This window comes from Empidonax traillii, unplaced genomic scaffold (genome assembly GCF_003031625.1).
Source record: "Empidonax traillii isolate 1590-97213 ecotype Southwest subspecies unplaced genomic scaffold, ASM303162v1 scaffold1:size7828297, whole genome shotgun sequence".
NCBI classification, from domain to species: Eukaryota; Metazoa; Chordata; class Aves; order Passeriformes; family Tyrannidae; genus Empidonax; species Empidonax traillii.
Genome location: NW_020955194.1, coordinates 3,699,226 through 3,717,148, shown reverse-complemented (window position 1 = coordinate 3,717,148; position 17,923 = coordinate 3,699,226). Strand labels below are relative to the sequence as shown.

At 38.8% G+C, this 17,923-nt stretch overlaps 1 protein-coding gene across 5 annotated transcripts in view; it reads left to right on the top strand.

The window, feature by feature from the left end:
- The window catches only part of SYTL5 (synaptotagmin like 5), an 85,661-nt gene that overhangs the window by 34,273 nt on the left and 33,465 nt on the right, over positions 1 to 17,923 (top strand). For all 5 annotated transcript variants that reach the window (XM_027886728.1, XM_027886551.1, XM_027886642.1 and 2 more), the window contains exons 3-6: positions 3,749 to 3,964; positions 13,529 to 13,641; positions 14,983 to 15,127; positions 16,951 to 17,076. In XM_027886728.1, the coding sequence (XP_027742529.1) occupies positions 3,749 to 3,964; positions 13,529 to 13,641; positions 14,983 to 15,127; positions 16,951 to 17,076 (600 nt within the window). The remainder of the gene's footprint in view (positions 1 to 3,748; positions 3,965 to 13,528; positions 13,642 to 14,982; positions 15,128 to 16,950; positions 17,077 to 17,923) is intronic.

Here is a 17,923-nt window from a genome sequence, read left to right as displayed (position 1 = left end):
TTTTTTTTTTTTTTTTTTTTTTTTTTTTTTTTTTTTTTTTTTTTTTTAATTTTATTTGATTAGGGCAGTGGAGAAGCTGTGGGTTGATTTATTTTCTCTCGACTTCCTGGAAGTCATCAAAGGCAGTTAGTATTCAAAAATAAGAAAACAAACACTTCTCAGAATTCATGCTGTTGACAGATCAGCTGTCACCTGACAAGGATTTTAGATTGTCTGTCACATGAGAAGTGGGAAATCTGTTAAAATCACCTCTATTGGATAGTAGGAATGATGCCTTTTTAATGTCAAAAGAATAGTGAGAAGCTTTTCAATGTGTTGATCTCTAAGAAAAAAAAAAAAAAAAAGCTCTGTTTATTGGTTTGGGCTGATAGAGATTTCCTAAATTTAATTTGGAACTATTTAAAACACAGATTTTGTGACCAATAATACTTCTAACAAAGCACAAGAATTTGCAGGGAGGAGGGAGAAGACTGTAATGGAAGGAGGTCAGTGAAGGTTTTGTTCACCCCTAGACACCTGTATGCAGTCCATAGGACACAGTGATAACTGCAAAAAAAGATGGCATCACACTGCCTGTGAAGTTCCTGAAATGAAATAGGTCATTATTGACATAGATCTTTTAAATAAAAATAAGCCACTGGAAATAAATCTGTTATGAAAAAAAAAAAAATGAGCCTTTGCTACTACTTAATATTTTAACCCTTTTGAGATTTGAGGATAAACAATATTCATCTTTTGAGTTACCCTGACACTTGAGCAAGGATCAGTTTCTTGTTCTACATGCAGATGTCCAAGTTCCAAAAGAAACTGGGACTGAATTGGATGTGCCCCTTTGATTCTGTGATATGTGGCTGACCAAATCTTAGCAAACAGGAACAAAAAGTGAAAATTCAATTGTCTATGTTGAACACTGGTTGGCAGCTGTACTGTCTAAAAAGTCGCAGTTTAGACAGGAGACCATGAAAAAGGTGAGGTAGAGAATGACCTATGATCAAACAAAGAAGGGATGGTCCAGGTCGGCAATCAAATTAATTGGGGTGGAGGTGAACAGGAGAAAAAGGTAAGCAAGAAAACGGAGGCTGAAGGAAAGTTAGGAATAGAACAGAGGGCCTACTGACAAAGCATGTGGAAAAGGCCAAGGTGCACAATGTCTTCTTTAACTTTAGTTCTCAGTCCAGAAGAAGTAGATAAATTGACTTTCATTGTTTGAAAGTAGAGTTGTTTAGAAGTCAGATGCAAGGAGAGGGTGGCAAAAGCAGAGAAGACCTCCCTTTCCTGTGCACAATGGCAACAGAGGGCAGTGTCTGTAGTGCAAGGCACTTTTTGATCAGCATTTAGAGCTGGCTGATTGACAGATGGAAATGGATGTGAGCCTACAACCAAATCTATCTTACAGGAGGTAGGGAGATGTGAGATGCAATCAATAAACTGCAAGAGCAGTTAACAAAGTATCAAGACAACTCATGAAACCTGGACTTTTGAAGGCTATGGTATGACAGAAAGGCTGTTTGGATTAAATGTGGGAGAAGGGTCTAAGGCAGAACAAAGCAATCGCTTTTGGATAGAGACCAGCAGAGGAAACACTTGACAGGATCTGTAGTTTGCAGCATGGAGGGATTGGACACGGCCTTTTTCAAAAGCTGCCAGAGGTTGAACATCCACAGGTCAGGTGGCTGCAGAGAAGCTGTTTTTCATGGGATCCAAGTGGGAAGAAAAACGCAAGTCAACCTTTTAGCAAGGCCATGTATCCACAAATAACCTAATTCTGTTAGAGCTAAGTCCCTGGTGGCCCAAACAATGTTCCTGTCCTCCTGTGATGGGCTGCAACCTGTAATCTTTTGTTGGTTTTATCTTCCCTGTATTTTTCTTCTGAGATCCTTTCTACTGATCTTTAGGTGAAACTGGTAGCAGAGTTTTTTTAATCCCCTTTAAAACATCTAGATGTATGCAGAGATTGTGATTTTAGCAGGCTGGAATGCTGCATGACTGAGGGACTTTGGAAGTTCCTGGGTGATGGAGGCATGAAAGAAAGTGTGGTAACGGGGACACAGCAATTCCCAAACATGTAAAACTGACACAACTTTTTGGCTGCTGAGCTGCAACCCTGGACAGGAGGATAGAGCAGCTTAAGATAGAAAGGATGAGGGGTTGGGGGGTTACAGGAAGAAGTCAGGAAAGATCCTGGAGAGAGCAGGGGACCTGTAGGTTGTTTATTGAACGGTTGAGATGGATGGGAGGATGAGGAGCCTGGTGCTTGAGTGGATGGAGCTTCAACTGAGGAGTGCTGAGAGGACACAGCAGTTTTGGCCACATACAGAACTACATCAGCAGCTGAGGCCAGTGACTGTCCCCTCTAGTCAGCAATTGTGAGACCCCATCTGGAACGCAATTTACAGTTTGGGGCTCCCCAGAACAGGAGGGGCATTGGCATACTGGAGCATATCTAGTGGAGGGCCATCACGATGACTGGGGGCTGGGGTACAGTATGTAGAAAGAGAGGCAGAGGAACCTGGGTTTGCTTGGCCTTCAGAAGAGAAGGCAAATGTGATTGCTGTCTTTAAGTCCTTAATGGGATGGTATAGATAAAAATGGAGCCAGACTCCTTTCAGAGGGGAAAGGAGAAGAGGTAATTGGAACAAGATGAAATGTTGGAGATTCTGGTTAGATATTAGGAAGGATATTATTATTATTATTAACAAAAAAAAGAATCAATCAGATTCTGGAACAGGTACCCAGAGCCACTGTAGACTCTTTACTTGGAGTTGCTCTGTTACTCAAGATTTAGTTGGACAAAGCATTGATCAGTCCAGTCTGGCTGGCCCTGCTTTGGTTTGCAAGTTTAGACTGGTTGACCTCCAATACTCCCTTCCAACCCAGATGTTTCTGTGCTCAGGTAGGAGCTAGAAGCTGTGGCATGGGAAGGAGAACTCTGAAGTCAGGAGTCAAGGTACAAAGACCTATTCGTGAGAGGTTTAGGTTATGGTGGGGTCCTGCGTGTGTCTCTGGTTTTGGAAGATAAGCATCAAAAACTGCCTCTCTAATCATGTTTCCTGCCTCTTTCTCTTTAAATTCCTTATTTTGCTGCTAGAAATTGCATAATTGAAATTGCAACCTTCAAAATTAGGTCTTAAATGCAAATGTTTTTATTCTGTCGAGTCAGTGGTAGAACAAGTAAGATCTGCAAGTTGCATTATTTGAACCAACACTCTCTTTTTTTATTTCAAGTGTCACATTACAATATAACATTACTACCTATTTAGATGTTTCGGTTTGGGTTTTTCTTAAGGTTTTGAATACCCGGTGCAGGATTGCAGATGCATTCCTAACTTTACACTGGCACTAGCATAACTTTTCACTGCATACTAATTACAGGAAAGATTTTCTTCTTCTGTGGATTCACTGGATAGTCCCAATTCTAAGCTGCTGTCAACTTGGGCTGGGCATGACTTGAATTATTGAGGAGGGCAAGCAAAGATGGTTTACCAATTGTCCAGAACTACTCAGCTCTCTGAAGTTACTCATGCTGATCTACCACGAGATTTTCTTCTTGATTACATATCTGAGAGCTGGAGGATAGATTTATTCTCCTTTGTCATATGTGTGTCAAGAAATACAGCAAATATAACAAAAAAATTGTACTTACTCATGTCTTGTATTTTTAGCATGAAATCTTTGGCTGTTAAAAAGTTCTGACAGATCATCAAGATGAATCTCCAAATTTAAAAGGGTTTTTTTTTCTTACTTCTAGGAAATTGAAAAATGAGCTTCTGGAAGTGAGAAGAAAAGGTGGAAACCGTCACTGCCAACAGGACAACAGTAGGGTCTGTGTTCGCTGTCAGAAAAGCCTGGGCCTTATCTTTGACAGAGGAGACCTCTGCCAAACCTGCAAGCTTCGAGTTTGCAGTAATTGCCGTGTTGTGGGAACTGACGGGCAGTGGAAGTGCTCGGTGTGTGCCAAGATTGCGTAAGTTGTGCAGCTTTCCTAAATACCTTTGGAGATTAAAGCCCTGTAAGTAATTTTGTTACTGTTGTACATCCCCCTAGCACAAAAGCATAAGCACAGAGAGTACACGAGGGAAGAGGTATATCTGGTGGTTGTATTTGCTGCACTGTCTAGCACTATCTCTTTTCCCAGTTCCACGCAGGTTTCACCTGGCTTGTTTTCCAAAGAAAGCTGCACACATCACAGATTCTAGGCTGTTAGTAAGAGTACTCTGAAAATGACAGAAAATCAGTTATAATCCATTGCCAGTCTATTGACATTATGAAGACACAAGTGTAAGCATCAAGTGATTCAAAATTAAAAATAGAGTTAGGAACAAGTGAGGTCTGTGTGTTCTGACTGATGGGATAGGCTGAATTGTAAGGAAAGGGATGTAAAAATTGTGAGTCCAAGCATTTCTGTCCATGCTTCTGTGTCCTTGGGTTTTTTTTCTGTCTTTATAGTAACTGGACATCTCTGTATGCAGAAAGAGGGCTGTATTTATATTGTCTCTATCAGTGGACATTCTAAACGAAATTGTTCCACAATGGGAGGGAAAACAAAAGGGGATACCTCATTTCTCACACTTGGAATACTGAGCATGGAATGAAGGGCGAAGGTAGTCCATCAAAGATGGACACCAGTGACAAGAGGTGTCCCTCAGGGGTCTGTATTGGGACCAGTGTTCAAAGATATTTACTTAGTGTATTCTTGGAAGAATAATTCACTTAATTGGTGTGGTAATGTGCAATTTTGTGGCTTTACTTGGTAAGATAACTGTGAAGGAAAGGAGAAATGTGTTGGGCAACAAAACTCTGTTGTGTACCCTGATGTAAGAACTGGATGGTATAAGAAAGAGGTGTCATAAAATAATCATGTTAAAAGGGGAAAGAACTAGAGGGATAAGTTTTTTTCTTTTTTTTTTAATAGACCATCAAACTAATAAGATCAGAAAGGTAAGGCTTTTTGTGAATTGTTTCAGGGAGTGAAACCAAATTGCTAGTTATGGTCAGACGTTGGATACCTAGACAGCTAGTGAAAATTTAATACAATGGGGCATGGAGTTTAGGGTTTGTGCAGTCTAATTTTAGCTTTAGAAGGTTGCATCTATTTCTAACTAGATGCCTTAAACTTTCTCTGCATCCAGTGGGGCACATCCAAAGGACAGTGTCTCACCTCTTAAGATGAAACATGTTCAAGTATTTGATTTTTGAAATGATTTTGAATTGGTAAGGGTCCGGTTGAGCTCCTTGTAATTTGCTTCAGGCAGTTTCTGGGATGATGTCAGTGTTGTGCCTTTCAGAAATGATGGGGTGCAGGTGAGATGACAGAGAGAACAGCAAACACAATACTAATCTTCTAAAATGAAGAAAAGAAGAACAAGGGAATTGTTGACCCTGTCACATTTCCTTTAATTTCTCTAAATAAACTGAAACAAATGACTGCTGTGTTGTTCAAAAGGTGAGAGATGACAGGAAGATAAGTAAGAGTTGGCTCAAGAACAAAGAATGTCAAAACGAATTTAATTTCCACCTTTGATAGGGTGACAGAGGAGGATCTGTTGATATCTTATAACTTGACTTAAGTTAACCTTTTGACACTTTCTCTTGTGTCATTCTAATAAGATGGCAAATTAGGGGAGCTATGCCCTGGAATAAATTCTGCCAGTGTGACTGTAGACTCTCCTGGAAAATTATAAAACTCTGTTCTCAGAGTGGTTATGGACAAAAAAACCCAAGAAAACAGAGAAAAAAAAAAAGACCTCTAAACAAACAAACAAATTAAAACAAAAAAGCTACCTTCAAAGAAACCCCAGTGGGAGAGAGCAGAATATTTCCTGGCTTTTTACAGTTAAGTATTTTAGTTCAGGACCTTGATGCAGCAGATGAGTTTGCCAGTTACACCTGCAGGTGACATAAAACTGAGAGGTGCTCCAGGCATGCTGAAGGACAGCATTAGGATTCAAAGCAATGCTTAGAATTTAGAGAAGTGGTTTGCAGGAAGAGCAAATGTTGGCTCCCTCTGGGCATGTGGAATTACTACATTTGGGGAAAAATGCAGCTGCAGAGGCACAGTATGAGGATAAAAACAGCTTATGCAGCTGTTCCTTAGGAAAGGATCTGGGTATTGTACTGAATAAAAGCTGAACATAAATCAACAGTATTTTCCACTGCAGAAAAGCTGAGTATCACACAATGATGTACAAGCTAAATTATGGCCTGCAAAATACATAATGCAATCCTATTTTATGTAGAGTACCTGCCCATTTTTGTGTAGCACAATTTGTTGGCCAGCTGGAGAAAGTTCAGCAGAAAATAATGATCCCAAGCCCAGCACACAATATGTCCAGAGTAATGGAAGGAGTCAGAAGTGTCTGACCGAGGCAAGAGAAGACTGAAAATAACTGAGTTTTAACTCTACAGAAGGTAGCAAAATTGAGGGGGCATACAGGCTGTTCTCAGGCCTCACTTTGGGTAAGAAAAGTCATGTCTTGAATTGCATTGGAAGGTTTTAGGTTCATGGTATGAACATTGATATAACTTGGAAAGGTTGCAGAATATTGTTCTAAAAACAAGTTGGATAAACCTCTCTTCGGGATGATGACATCAAGTAAAGATGGTCCAGTTTTGGGGCTGAAAGACGGATGAGGCAACTTCCCAAAACGTGCACCACTACTGCTTCTCCTGGCTGTGCTGTGATTCTGCACACCAAGCAGTGGTTTTAGCAATCACCTTGACAATTAATTGTGGTTGAAGCCTGCCTTTAAGTTATTGCAAGCCATGATGTAATTTGCTTGTAAAGTACTAAACTTTTCAAGTGCTAAAGTTTTGTCTTTGCTGGGTTTCTTCATGAAATTGAAATCTGTGTCCTTTCCTTTTTGTTGACACTGCACTGTTTTTTGCAAGACTATGTGACAGTTAATGATCTGCAAAAAGTCTTTTACACTGCTGGGAGTACACAGAGAGATTATCTTCTGTGTGGGCAGTGCAGAGAAAGAAGTTTGCAACAAGCACTTCAACTACATCACTGTGCATAGTTCTAGTTAAAATTATTACAGTTCTGCTTTTCTCTCAGGTGAGAAATGTGGGAGAAATTAGGATTTTTAGGCTTTTTGAGTTACAGTTGATGGAGGAGCTGGTTAAGTTAATGCAAATAGGACCTTTACAAGATGAAAAGGCAGAAGGCAAGGAAGAGAAAACAATCCAGTGTTGAGAGAGATTTATGCAAACAAAAGCAGCAGGAGGGGAAAAATAATCAGCCAGCTTCTGCCTGTTGCTTCACTTTAATACATTTTGGGCTTTCTTTCCTTCTGAGCTTCTTGTATTCTGTCTATCCACTCATAACACAGGAGTTTGGGATACCTGTAGTACAGTGAAAAGACATTTTGTCACATGGCCTTGAATCAAATGTTATTATTGTTGTAACATTTATGGTGGATTTATGTGCACCTACCAAAAATGATGTAAAAACAACAAACAAGCATCATACAAAAATAAAAACAAACAAACAAAATGATGGTAAGTTGGGAGTATGCTGACTTTGACTTGAGGAAGGGTAATTTCAAGATGCTAATTTTATAATTAAAAATATACATAATATTATCTGAACAAATTTTAAAAAGCCAATGTCCTCCAATACATAGCATTATGGTGGTTATAGGCAAGAGATACAAGTTCATTTAATAATACAATCTACCTGTTCATCTGTCAGTCAGAACATCTTCATCTGGCAACAAGAGAATCTGACTTCTCCAAAATAATATTTAGAGCATTTTGCCTGCCATTTCTCCAGAGACAGATTTGCTTGAAAAACAGCTCATGGTGATGGGAAAGCTTATTACAACACATTAATTACATTCTGAAATGCTTTTAGAAAAAGAGATTTAGTGAACTTGAGGAAAGACATTTGATTGTAAATATTGAGAGAGGTTCATCAGTATTTTAAAGTATAACAAAATGGTTTATATATGAATTGTCTTACAGTTTAGAGTCATTGTAAAAAGATATCCCCCTTTAATGTCCATTATGAGAAAATTACTGGGATTTTCCCCTTCATGGGTGTTATTACCAGCTAGAATATAAGGTCACAAAATGAAGTATTTATAGAAGAGAGAAGGGTTAGAGTGAACTCTCCAGCCAAACTCTTAGTTCTGCAGTTGCTGAGGGCAGAGAACAACACAGCCTTTCTTTATGGGATTGGGTGTTTGGTGGTCACATTGTTACACTATTTAATGAGGTGAATTGAGCCTGTATGTAGTGATGCACTTGAAAGATGAAGCTTTTCTGCTTCACTCCCTGCGTCCAAGGAACTGAGGTGATCAGGAGCTTTCAAACTAAGATCACTTTTTTCCCCCTGCATCATCTTAAAATGTGGTCAGTTTATGCTTTAAATTTGGCCAACAAAATAATTAATAGGTTGAGGGAGAACAAGTTCTTCAAGGAGGCTGCTGACTGGCGTATTTCACATCTTGATACTGTCTGTATCTCTCATTGTGAACATGCCTAGGTGTCTGTGAACAATGCCTTTATTTTGATTGAGTTCTTCATGCCTAGGTGGTCCAAGTTATTACAGAAGAACAAAGCAGTAATGGGAAATTTATCATCATCTTTGAAATAATTGTGCTGTCTTAACACATCATGAAAATTCATCAGTATCTCAGTAACAGTTATTCCCATTAGAAGCCTAAAAATAGAGGCATTTTCAATGTTTTAATATGCAAGTGCTTTTCAAATACCTTATAATTTCTTTTTACTTTAGTAACTTCTAAGCAAGTTTCCCTTTTTTTCACAGGGTCAAAAATTTCTATTTAATAGCCTCACAGTAAATTAAAAGTTATGATGGAACTAAATTTATATTATAGAAAATACTCTGCAGAATTGAATACATACAAAGATGAGGGTGTATGTTTTGGAATATTCAAGCATAGGTTGCATTTTATCCAACCTTTGGTCTTGCCATTTTTTCCCAAATTTTACTCCTGAGAGAGAAGTGAAATAACTTGAGGAACAGAGGGGGGAAAGGAAGCTAGGTTAAATCTCTTGCCTCTTCTGGATTAGACTGGATGATAAAATGGAGAGTGAAACTGTGTTACTAATGTGAGACTTTGCTCAAAGGAAATAATTGAAAGTAACATTTGAGAGTTTCCATCTTAAATGGATTTTTATTTTTTTTAATGACTGGGCATTTGACCATGAAGTGTCTTGCAAAAATGAGAAGGGAAAATAATGAGCTGAGTGTTTGACAGGGATATCCTATAGGTTATGTTCCATTTTTAGGCTGAGCAGTGTGTTATTAAAGTGAATCCATTTAGTAGGAGACCATTAAGGGGGAAGAGGCATGGAACAGTAACATACTCCCTCTTACATGATTATGTGAGTAGGTAGATCAGTAATTATTGTATAAAGATTTTAGCAGATACCTTAAGTACTTGGTACTAAACTTATCTACTTGGATGTGAATTTTCCCTAGCTCTTTTGAGCACAGGAAAAAGTTATCATGCAAAAATTGCTGCTATTACAATTTATAACACTATTTTTCTTCTCTCTGAAGCTACTTCAGCACCTGTTAAACATCTTGGAAAACCAGTCTTAACACTGTTTTGGTAGAAATTGTGCATTTTTTGTACATTGTATGCTACCTGGTAACTGAGAAAGTAAAGAAATTGCACACACATACCATGATCTACAGTCAGTATGGACCTTGGGCCCATTTCACAAACAACAAAAACCAAAGCTGCAAGCTCTGATTTGATGTACTGTTGAGTAAAGTCCTGGTCTCTTTTCCCACTGAAACAATTATTTATACAGAAAGGGTATGTTTAAGTCCTGTATCAGAAACAGAACAGAGATGCACCATCTTCAGTAGGAAAGACAGACTGTCTTTGTCATAATTATAAAAGCATGAAACTAGCATTATTATAAGACTGTTTAGGTCTCACTTTTCAATTTTTGATTCAGAATGTCAAATGCAATTATGAAATTTAGACTTCAAGTCAGAAACTTAAGCAGTCATTTGATCTGAAGTCATTTCTACTTATGTGTAGAACAAAAATTCTTTTAATAGGTACTCCTGACACCTATGAGTGATTAATGTAACATGAACACTAATCTTTGTGTGAATTGTTCAATATACATGCAAAATAAAACCAATAGTAGTGCACTAGAAATTCAAAGCTTCAAAGCTGAGGGATTTCATCCTTCTTTCATCAGAAAGTGATATTTTTGTAGAGGTGATCTGTTGGGTAAGGACATTTTTGCAAAAAAGGACTGCCAGCAAAAGTCAGGATCGCAAGACGCAAAATAACACCGATGAAAATGAGGATGAAGGTCTGAAACGAGTGTTGAGGACTCTAGACTTGTTACATGAGGCGCTCACAATGGCTGGCTGTCAGTGGCTGTTGTTTTTATTCTTTCACTGTGAATAAACAAGATTGGCCAGAGAAGTGAAGCACTTGACTAAAACAAGGCAATGCTGCCTTTATTCACCATGTTTTGTGCCTCAGTTGAGATGTCTGTGTTTTACCTTAAACCTGGTTCTCTTGGTGAAGTCAGGGTAGAATGTGTATCTTTACACATTCTGCAGGGCCTCTATAAAGTAACCCTGCAAAAATCTGCAGGTCAGTTGAAAATATGGATCTTATTGCTGCTGAATAACATCAGTCTGATGAAGATGGGCGATCCAATTTGCCATCGTTATCTGAACAGGCACGCGGTTCAGCTCTGTCAGTGTAGTGACTGTCACACTCCCTGACCCACTCAGACCAACAGAAGGGATTTGCACACTCTTCTTTCCTTGGGGGCCCAGTTTGTGTTTGCCAGAGCATGCAGCGATGACCCTGAACTTCTTTGGCTAAGTAAGAGGGCGCCAGGTATGTAATTTGGAGGTGTGTAATGGTGGCAGGGAGAGATTAGTAAGAGAACTAGATATCTTACTTATCCATTACCAGAAGGAAAAGGGATCAGCTGGTGTTGCCCAAGTAGACTAAACTATCCCTTCCCTGCCCATCTTTGAGACCATGAACAAGAAGAATATTAGGTCATAGTTACTACTACAAGGGGATGGTAAGAGGAAGTGCTTCTCCACACTACTCATTCCTTACTCTGAGCCTGGTGCAAACCTTTCCCATCTTTCAGGCTGCTTTGGTTGCAGAGGGAGAAGAGGTTGGGATGGAGTGGGGACAGAGAGAAGGAGACTGATGGTGAGCTCTAAGGTTGCAGGGGACTCATACCCCAGTGGAGTGAAGAAGGAGAGGAAGGTCCCCTCTTAGGGATGGGTGCTGGGGGAGGACCTCCCTCCACCAACAGCACCTCTGCTGATCCTTCCTTGCACAGCCCAGCAGCTCTCCATCCTCTTCTTTCCCAGTCTCCTTCCACACCTGTACCAACCATCCTTCCCTTGGCTGTAGCTGCTTCAATCTCTTCAGCCCATAAGGCTCTCCTCGAGCCCTTGGTCCTGCTACTACAGGATTGAATCTCCACATCAGACTGCAATAATATGTGATAAAACAAGTAGATATGTTGGTCTTAGCCAACATTTCACCCAGGCTGAGATCTCCTGAGAGATAAGAGGCGCCAGAGAGGTTTTATGTCCCTCATCACTTCACATCCAGGGACCATGTGGCAGAGAGCTGCCTCTCCATGAACCCCAGCAGCCCAGCTGGGTGTCACAGTCAGGGTTGTGAGTGGAAATAATTACAAGGTTTGTTTCCAAAATCCTGTAGCTTTGTGGGGAGCAGCCTCCCACTCTGCTGAAACCCTTGTTGTAGGTCATACCTTATCCTTGATGGTCTGAGGTTGGAGAAGGGTGAAGGTGCTTTTCTGGATAAGCCTGTGGGCAGTGCTCTGTCTGACCTTGATCAAATTAAGTATTGCTAGTAAGGTATTAGTGATGAATGAAATCTCTGACCAAGGGGAGAGCAGCACTTTTGGAGTTTTATGGTCAAACCTGGTAATAACTGAGGAAAAAAATGAATGTGTGATACGTCTTTTATATGGCAATGGAATTTGATGGCATAGTCAAAGGTCTGAAAGGTTTATGACTTGATATAAAACATTAAACTTGCCATAAATCTTGCTATAAAATACTGCACAGGGAAGTGTGTGCTGTAAAGGAATTGTGAAAATTCAGATCAAAAACAGTTTCCACACTGGACAGACTGTGCATAGTTTCTAATGAAGAGAATCCTTTCCAGTGTTTGTGAACAACAGAAGTCATTTAAAAATTCTCAGTGGAAGCAGAGATTTTATTTACTGCCTTTCATAATGACTGACCGATTGTGATGATGAATTATAGAAGGTTTTGTCACTAGGAGTCTGCAACAACAAGATAAGGCAATAATCTACTTCTATGCTTGTGGACACACGTTTTGAATTTTAATTTTTCATTTTTTAATTTTATGGGTTTTTTAGTGAGTCATGCAGAGATGTATGATTCATTAATGGGTAAGGAAGAACTGACAATGTTAGGGTCTTTTCACCAATGGTAGGATGTTATTCAGTAATTTTTATTATTTTCTCAGGTAAGACTCTCCTTTCAGGCATGACTCAAAAACAATTTCATAGCAAAGATATTGATCTCTAAACCCATATGTAGTAATTTTCATGCCCAAGAGACTAGATGGTTTCTTTTCCAGAGTGAGTTTGGGAATAAGTTTTCTTATAGAGCAGTAAGCAGGCACATGTCTGGACCTAAATCAGTTTTTAATGTTTGGGGTTTATTAGTTTGTTTATTTGCTTTCTATTAGAATATTCAAGATTAGTAACTTTTTGCCATCAACTGTATGTAGTGAGGCAGTGGAAATGGTCATGCTGTGCCATAATAAAACTAATTCAGGAAAAGGCCAATAATCAGCATGAAAATGTACCCAGGGAAAACAGCAGTGCCAGTACAGATTTTCTTAATTGCTAGTATAGATGAAAGAATTTGAAATCAGAAAAAGCAACATTATCCAGAACAGTAGCAAAGGCAAATTTTCATTGCTCTGAACCTCTGGCACATAGCTAATTCGCAGCAGCACTGCCATGTGAAGAATCTGCATGTAGTGTCAGCATATCAAACTAGGGATGAAAAATATAAATAGATTTGCAGTGTCCTGTCTATAACCAGGTTGGGTCCATGAACTGCTGACTCACCTGGACGGAGCTTTGGTGGGAGTTTTTCTGCCTTTACCCACTGTTGCTGTTTCTATGTCTCTTGTAATTTTAGAGCTACTGGAAACTGTGAGGTTGAATAATTCACAAAGGACTAGGATGACAATATTGTTACACGTTTTTTACAGAAATCCAGTAAAAGTGGTTGAAATACTTTTTTTGCCAAGAAAATTTCCATATACTGAAACTTGCTTTCCATTCACAAAGTAAAATGATATTTTTCTTCTGTGTGTCCTGTTACCCCATGATTTGCAGTCAATCTCTTTACTCTTTAAACTGTGGAAATGTTGTTCAGAATTTGTGAGCATGACAGTTGAATGATGCATAGCAGTAGCCTGGGTTGGCCAAGTTTGCTAATGTTTATATGTCTCTGGCTTTTTTCATTTTCCCCATACAGACAGCTACGGATAGTGACAGGAGAATGGTTTTTTGAAGAGAGAGCAAAGCGATTCAAACAGTCAAATCTTGGAACCGATGTTGTCAGACAGTCTATCCTACTGAAATTCCCAGGTAAGGGCCTCAAGAGAGAGATTTGCTTGTGCTTAATTTGCTCAAACCTTGTTTCCTGAGAGTTTGACTTGTTTTAACTGTGGCAGTTTTAAGTATAATCCGTATTTTAATTTTATTTTTGTATTTGTGTCTCACTATGTAGTGATTTGTGAATGATTAATGTACAGGAAAGGTAAGGCCTATATGAAAGGAGTATCTTTGTGGAGATAGAGAGCTGCTGAAGGGCAGCTGGACTTTGCTGCTGAATATCACTGTCCACCTGTTTGGTGGAGCAGTGGAGTCTCTGTAAGTTTATTCTCAATTCCTACCAGGAAGTTTGGCTGCATGGAGAGATCCAAACCTGGACATTTTTTTACTTTCTCTCTCTTATCTGTGATGGCAGTGTGTAAAAAGTACTCAATTTTTCTCTTAGAATAAGAAAGGTAAATGTTAACTCCTGTGCTGTTTGCTGGAGCATGGGGTATAACCAGACTACTTGGTATTCAGACTTTCTTTTTGCCCAGGTGTCTCCAACAAATTGCATCTGCACTTTTAGGAACAGTGAACATTTTGGCTGTCTTCTACCAAGAACAGCAAACCTACCACATCTGTGAGCTACTGTGGTACCACAGGACCACTGTTTTAAGAAACACGGTTTTCCTCCATGCTGATGCTTTGTATTCACTTAACTCCTTCCCTCTGCACACAAAGCTGTTCATTGGGTAGTCTGTTTCAGATACAGCATCACTTGCAGTAGGAAGGTGATGGGTGCAGGGAGTTTGTAAGGACAGGGATTGGTTTGCTGCCGTTGGAAAAAACGCCTGGTGCCAACATGCTGCTCGACAAAATGCAGATCTTGCCATTACCACCGCGCTTCAGGAGCTGTAAAACTGGACGTATCCAACGTTCTTGATACTGTGTCACCTAGCAGATTGGATATCTCATGATTTGTTACTTTGTTATGTGATAGATATATTGAAAAATATATCTAAGCCATTTTCACCATACTTTGCTCCTAGCTGAAGAAATCTTTCATTAGGAAAACACTCCTTGATTCAACACAGAAAATACTGTCCATTTCAAAATTAAATTTCAGGTCCTTTGGTTATTAAATATTGTCAGTGATAAATAAGATAAAAAAGAAGCATGGTTCAAGACAAGCTGCTAAGGAGAAACATCTTAAGCTACTTTCAGTTCTATTTTCTTTTATTAAAAGGAAAAGCCAAACAACCCCCAAGGTTTTATCATTATATTTTATCACAAACATTTTGAGTTAAAAATGGAAAATCTATTTTTGCAGTTGTTTGACATGGGCTGTATTTTCATGCAAACATTCACTTTTTCTTTCCCACTCCATTGCAGGTACAGTTTCCAACAAGGATGAAGAAAGAACATTCCAAGTTCAACACCACGATCAGCACCAAGAGAATGAAGAAAAAAAGCCAGATGTATCAGCCTTCTCCACAAATGGGCATAAGTCAGTCTTCAGCAGACCTAGAAAGTTAGGGTAAAGCCTTTTTTTTTCGTTTTCTCCCCAGAAACTGATAAATCTGAAAACAGCTGCATAAGGTTGGAAAGATTATCTTATGACTTTTTCCACTGTTCTACATCAGCCTCAAACTTTCCGGGGTTTGAAACAGCCTTCATTGAAAGGCATACTTATTATAATTAGATTGCTGTTTCCTGGGAAATGCAGCAATAATTACTCTTCAGCTATGAAAGTAACAGAAAATAAGTCAGGTCTACTCCTGGATTTTTCTTGTTTATGCTCAGAAGCAACAGAGTGTTCTTAAGGGTAGGTTTGCTGAAGAAGCAAATGCAAAAAAACTTGGTTTTGGAGGGCCAGTTTTTTATGCATACTGGTCAGTTTTGTCCACAGGTCAAGTTTTCCTTTAGTTTCTATCTGTGCAAATGCAGTCTGACAGTGAATGAACAGATTTGCTGCTGGTCATCTTGCAGTGTTTAACCCCAGCCTGGCTATGCCCTTAGAGGAGCACTTGCTTACTCTCAGGGGACATGAACAGATGCACTGAATATATAGTTACATGAGCGGTGTCTGGACTTTACTTGAGGTTATTGGATGAATGGGAAATAAAATTGGGTGGATGTTCATATCATGGCCAGAGTTCTGTGGGCTGATAGTTGGAGAACTTTGTTTCTGTTGAAAGGAAGGACACATTTCTATCATGGATCCTAAATATTGCAGTTTTTTTACTTCTGAGGAGAGCTGAGTATGGAATTGTTCCAGTGGTTTCAGAAATTAAACATCAGTGATTTATATCTCTTTAATATAGGGGAAAAGAGCATCAGAATGACCCTGGCTTCCCCCCAAAAAGGGGAAGAAACAGCATAGGGATTCTGCTGTAATAGATGTTGCTTTAAGTCATGCTAGTCGGTAAATATAATAAGACTGCATTAAAGTTTACATTTCTAATCCTTCTTCCATTTAAATCCTTTGTGCAAATACATTAGTTGTATTCCCCTATGAGAAACAATTACTTTTAGAAATGTCTGTTTTTTATTTTAGTGATGCGCAGTCTTTTTCTGTTTGCGGCCTGAAATGTTTTTTTTTTTTTGGTAACGTTCCCCATAACAGAAATTTAATCCTACAATAATTTGGCTTGTTTTTCCTAGTATGTTTTGTTCATTAGAACTTGTTCATTATTCCTCCTCTTCCTTGCTTGCTTCTTCTTCCTCCCTCAGGTTTCATATTCATGTATCTCCTGAGCGGATTTGTTTTAACAAGGCTCTTTCGGGGTCAGCTGCTACTTACAGTGTTATGAAACAAATCATCCTACTATTCTTGTTTATAAGGTTATGAAAAATACTAATATTTTTCAAAGCTTTAATTAATTTAATTAATTTCTTTCTTACTAGGCCATGTTTTGCAAGGCAAGGGGGTGATATTATGTTTTTTGGAAAATGGCACGTTTGGGGTATGGATGCCTATAATTGTAGACATACCTTCAAGAGAAAATATATATAGCATAATTTGCTAGGGGAAAATACACATATTTAAGTAAAAAATACTTTGCTATCTATAAACTGTAAAAAAAAAAAAAAAAAGTGAGGAATTTCCACAAAAGGCACTTCTAGTTCAAAGCTAGAAGTGACCATGCTGAATAGGAGTGATACTTTAATGTCTGGTGTCTCAAAAAGCAGTTTGTAGTAAATATGATGCTTTTTTTCCCTTCATAGGAATCAGTTTGACAATCAAATTTGGTGCTGCGTTGACCCTTATATCCAGGGTTATCTGTGGGTCAGACAGATGAAATCAGTAGAATGCGTACATCACAAATTTAAAAATGTTTTTTTTCCTGTTTTCCTCAGGAAGGTAATCAGGGCAGTTACCAAAGGAGAAATTACGTATTCAAAAGATGGAGGTGAGAGGAACACAGGCTCAGAAGCTGAAACTCAAAGCCTGCATAGTGGCAAGTCAGCACCATGCTCCGAGAGGTGAGCAGTGATCTGATACAGCTCATGCTGGGATTCACCTGGGATGTCTGCCAGGCCCCTGTGCTGCTTTGTGTCTTTCAATATTCAGCATTAATAGTGTCTGAGAAGGAAAGCTTATGTTTACAAAACAAACAAACACCCAAAAAAGCCCCAAACCCCAACAAACCTAAAAATTTCCTCCATTCCTCTCATTTTACCCCCCTGGTGATCGATGTCAGTAGGTTGTTTTTTGTTTTCTGGTTTTTAATTGATGAGCTGTGTTCTGGTTGCAGAACTGAGGTTCTTTGTTTTTCTTCAGTAACGACGTGTTAACTGATCATAATTTATATTTTCTTCTTCAAAGGCTCTCTCTGCCCTTCTTTTTTATTGTCCCAGTTATTTCTAGTAGGATTCCACTTAACCATTCTTCTGGGCTTAAGAGATCTCTGTTATTGCCTCTGATAGCATTATAAAATGCCAGATACAACAACACCCCTCTTATGTCCTACCTTCAAAATTAAGCCAAAAAATAGTTCACTTTTTTTCTTGTGGTGGTGTATAGTCTACATTGGATAAAGACCCACATTCTTTGCTCAGGTGCACGCACCCAGAAATTTTACATTTTGGATCAAAAATTAAAAAAGAAAAAAAAATACTAATTTTGTTATAAGTTCCAATGGAAATTTCTAAATTTAAAACAGTGTTTCTGGGAGACTCTAAATAGATACACAGGAACACAGGATAACAAGTAAAAGAATCATCATGAAGTTTAATTCACACACAGATAAGCCTTCTTATTTAAGCAAGAACTTTCTTCTCTTTATTACCTACAATTCAAAAAACCCAATTTCTAAATGTTCTACAAAAT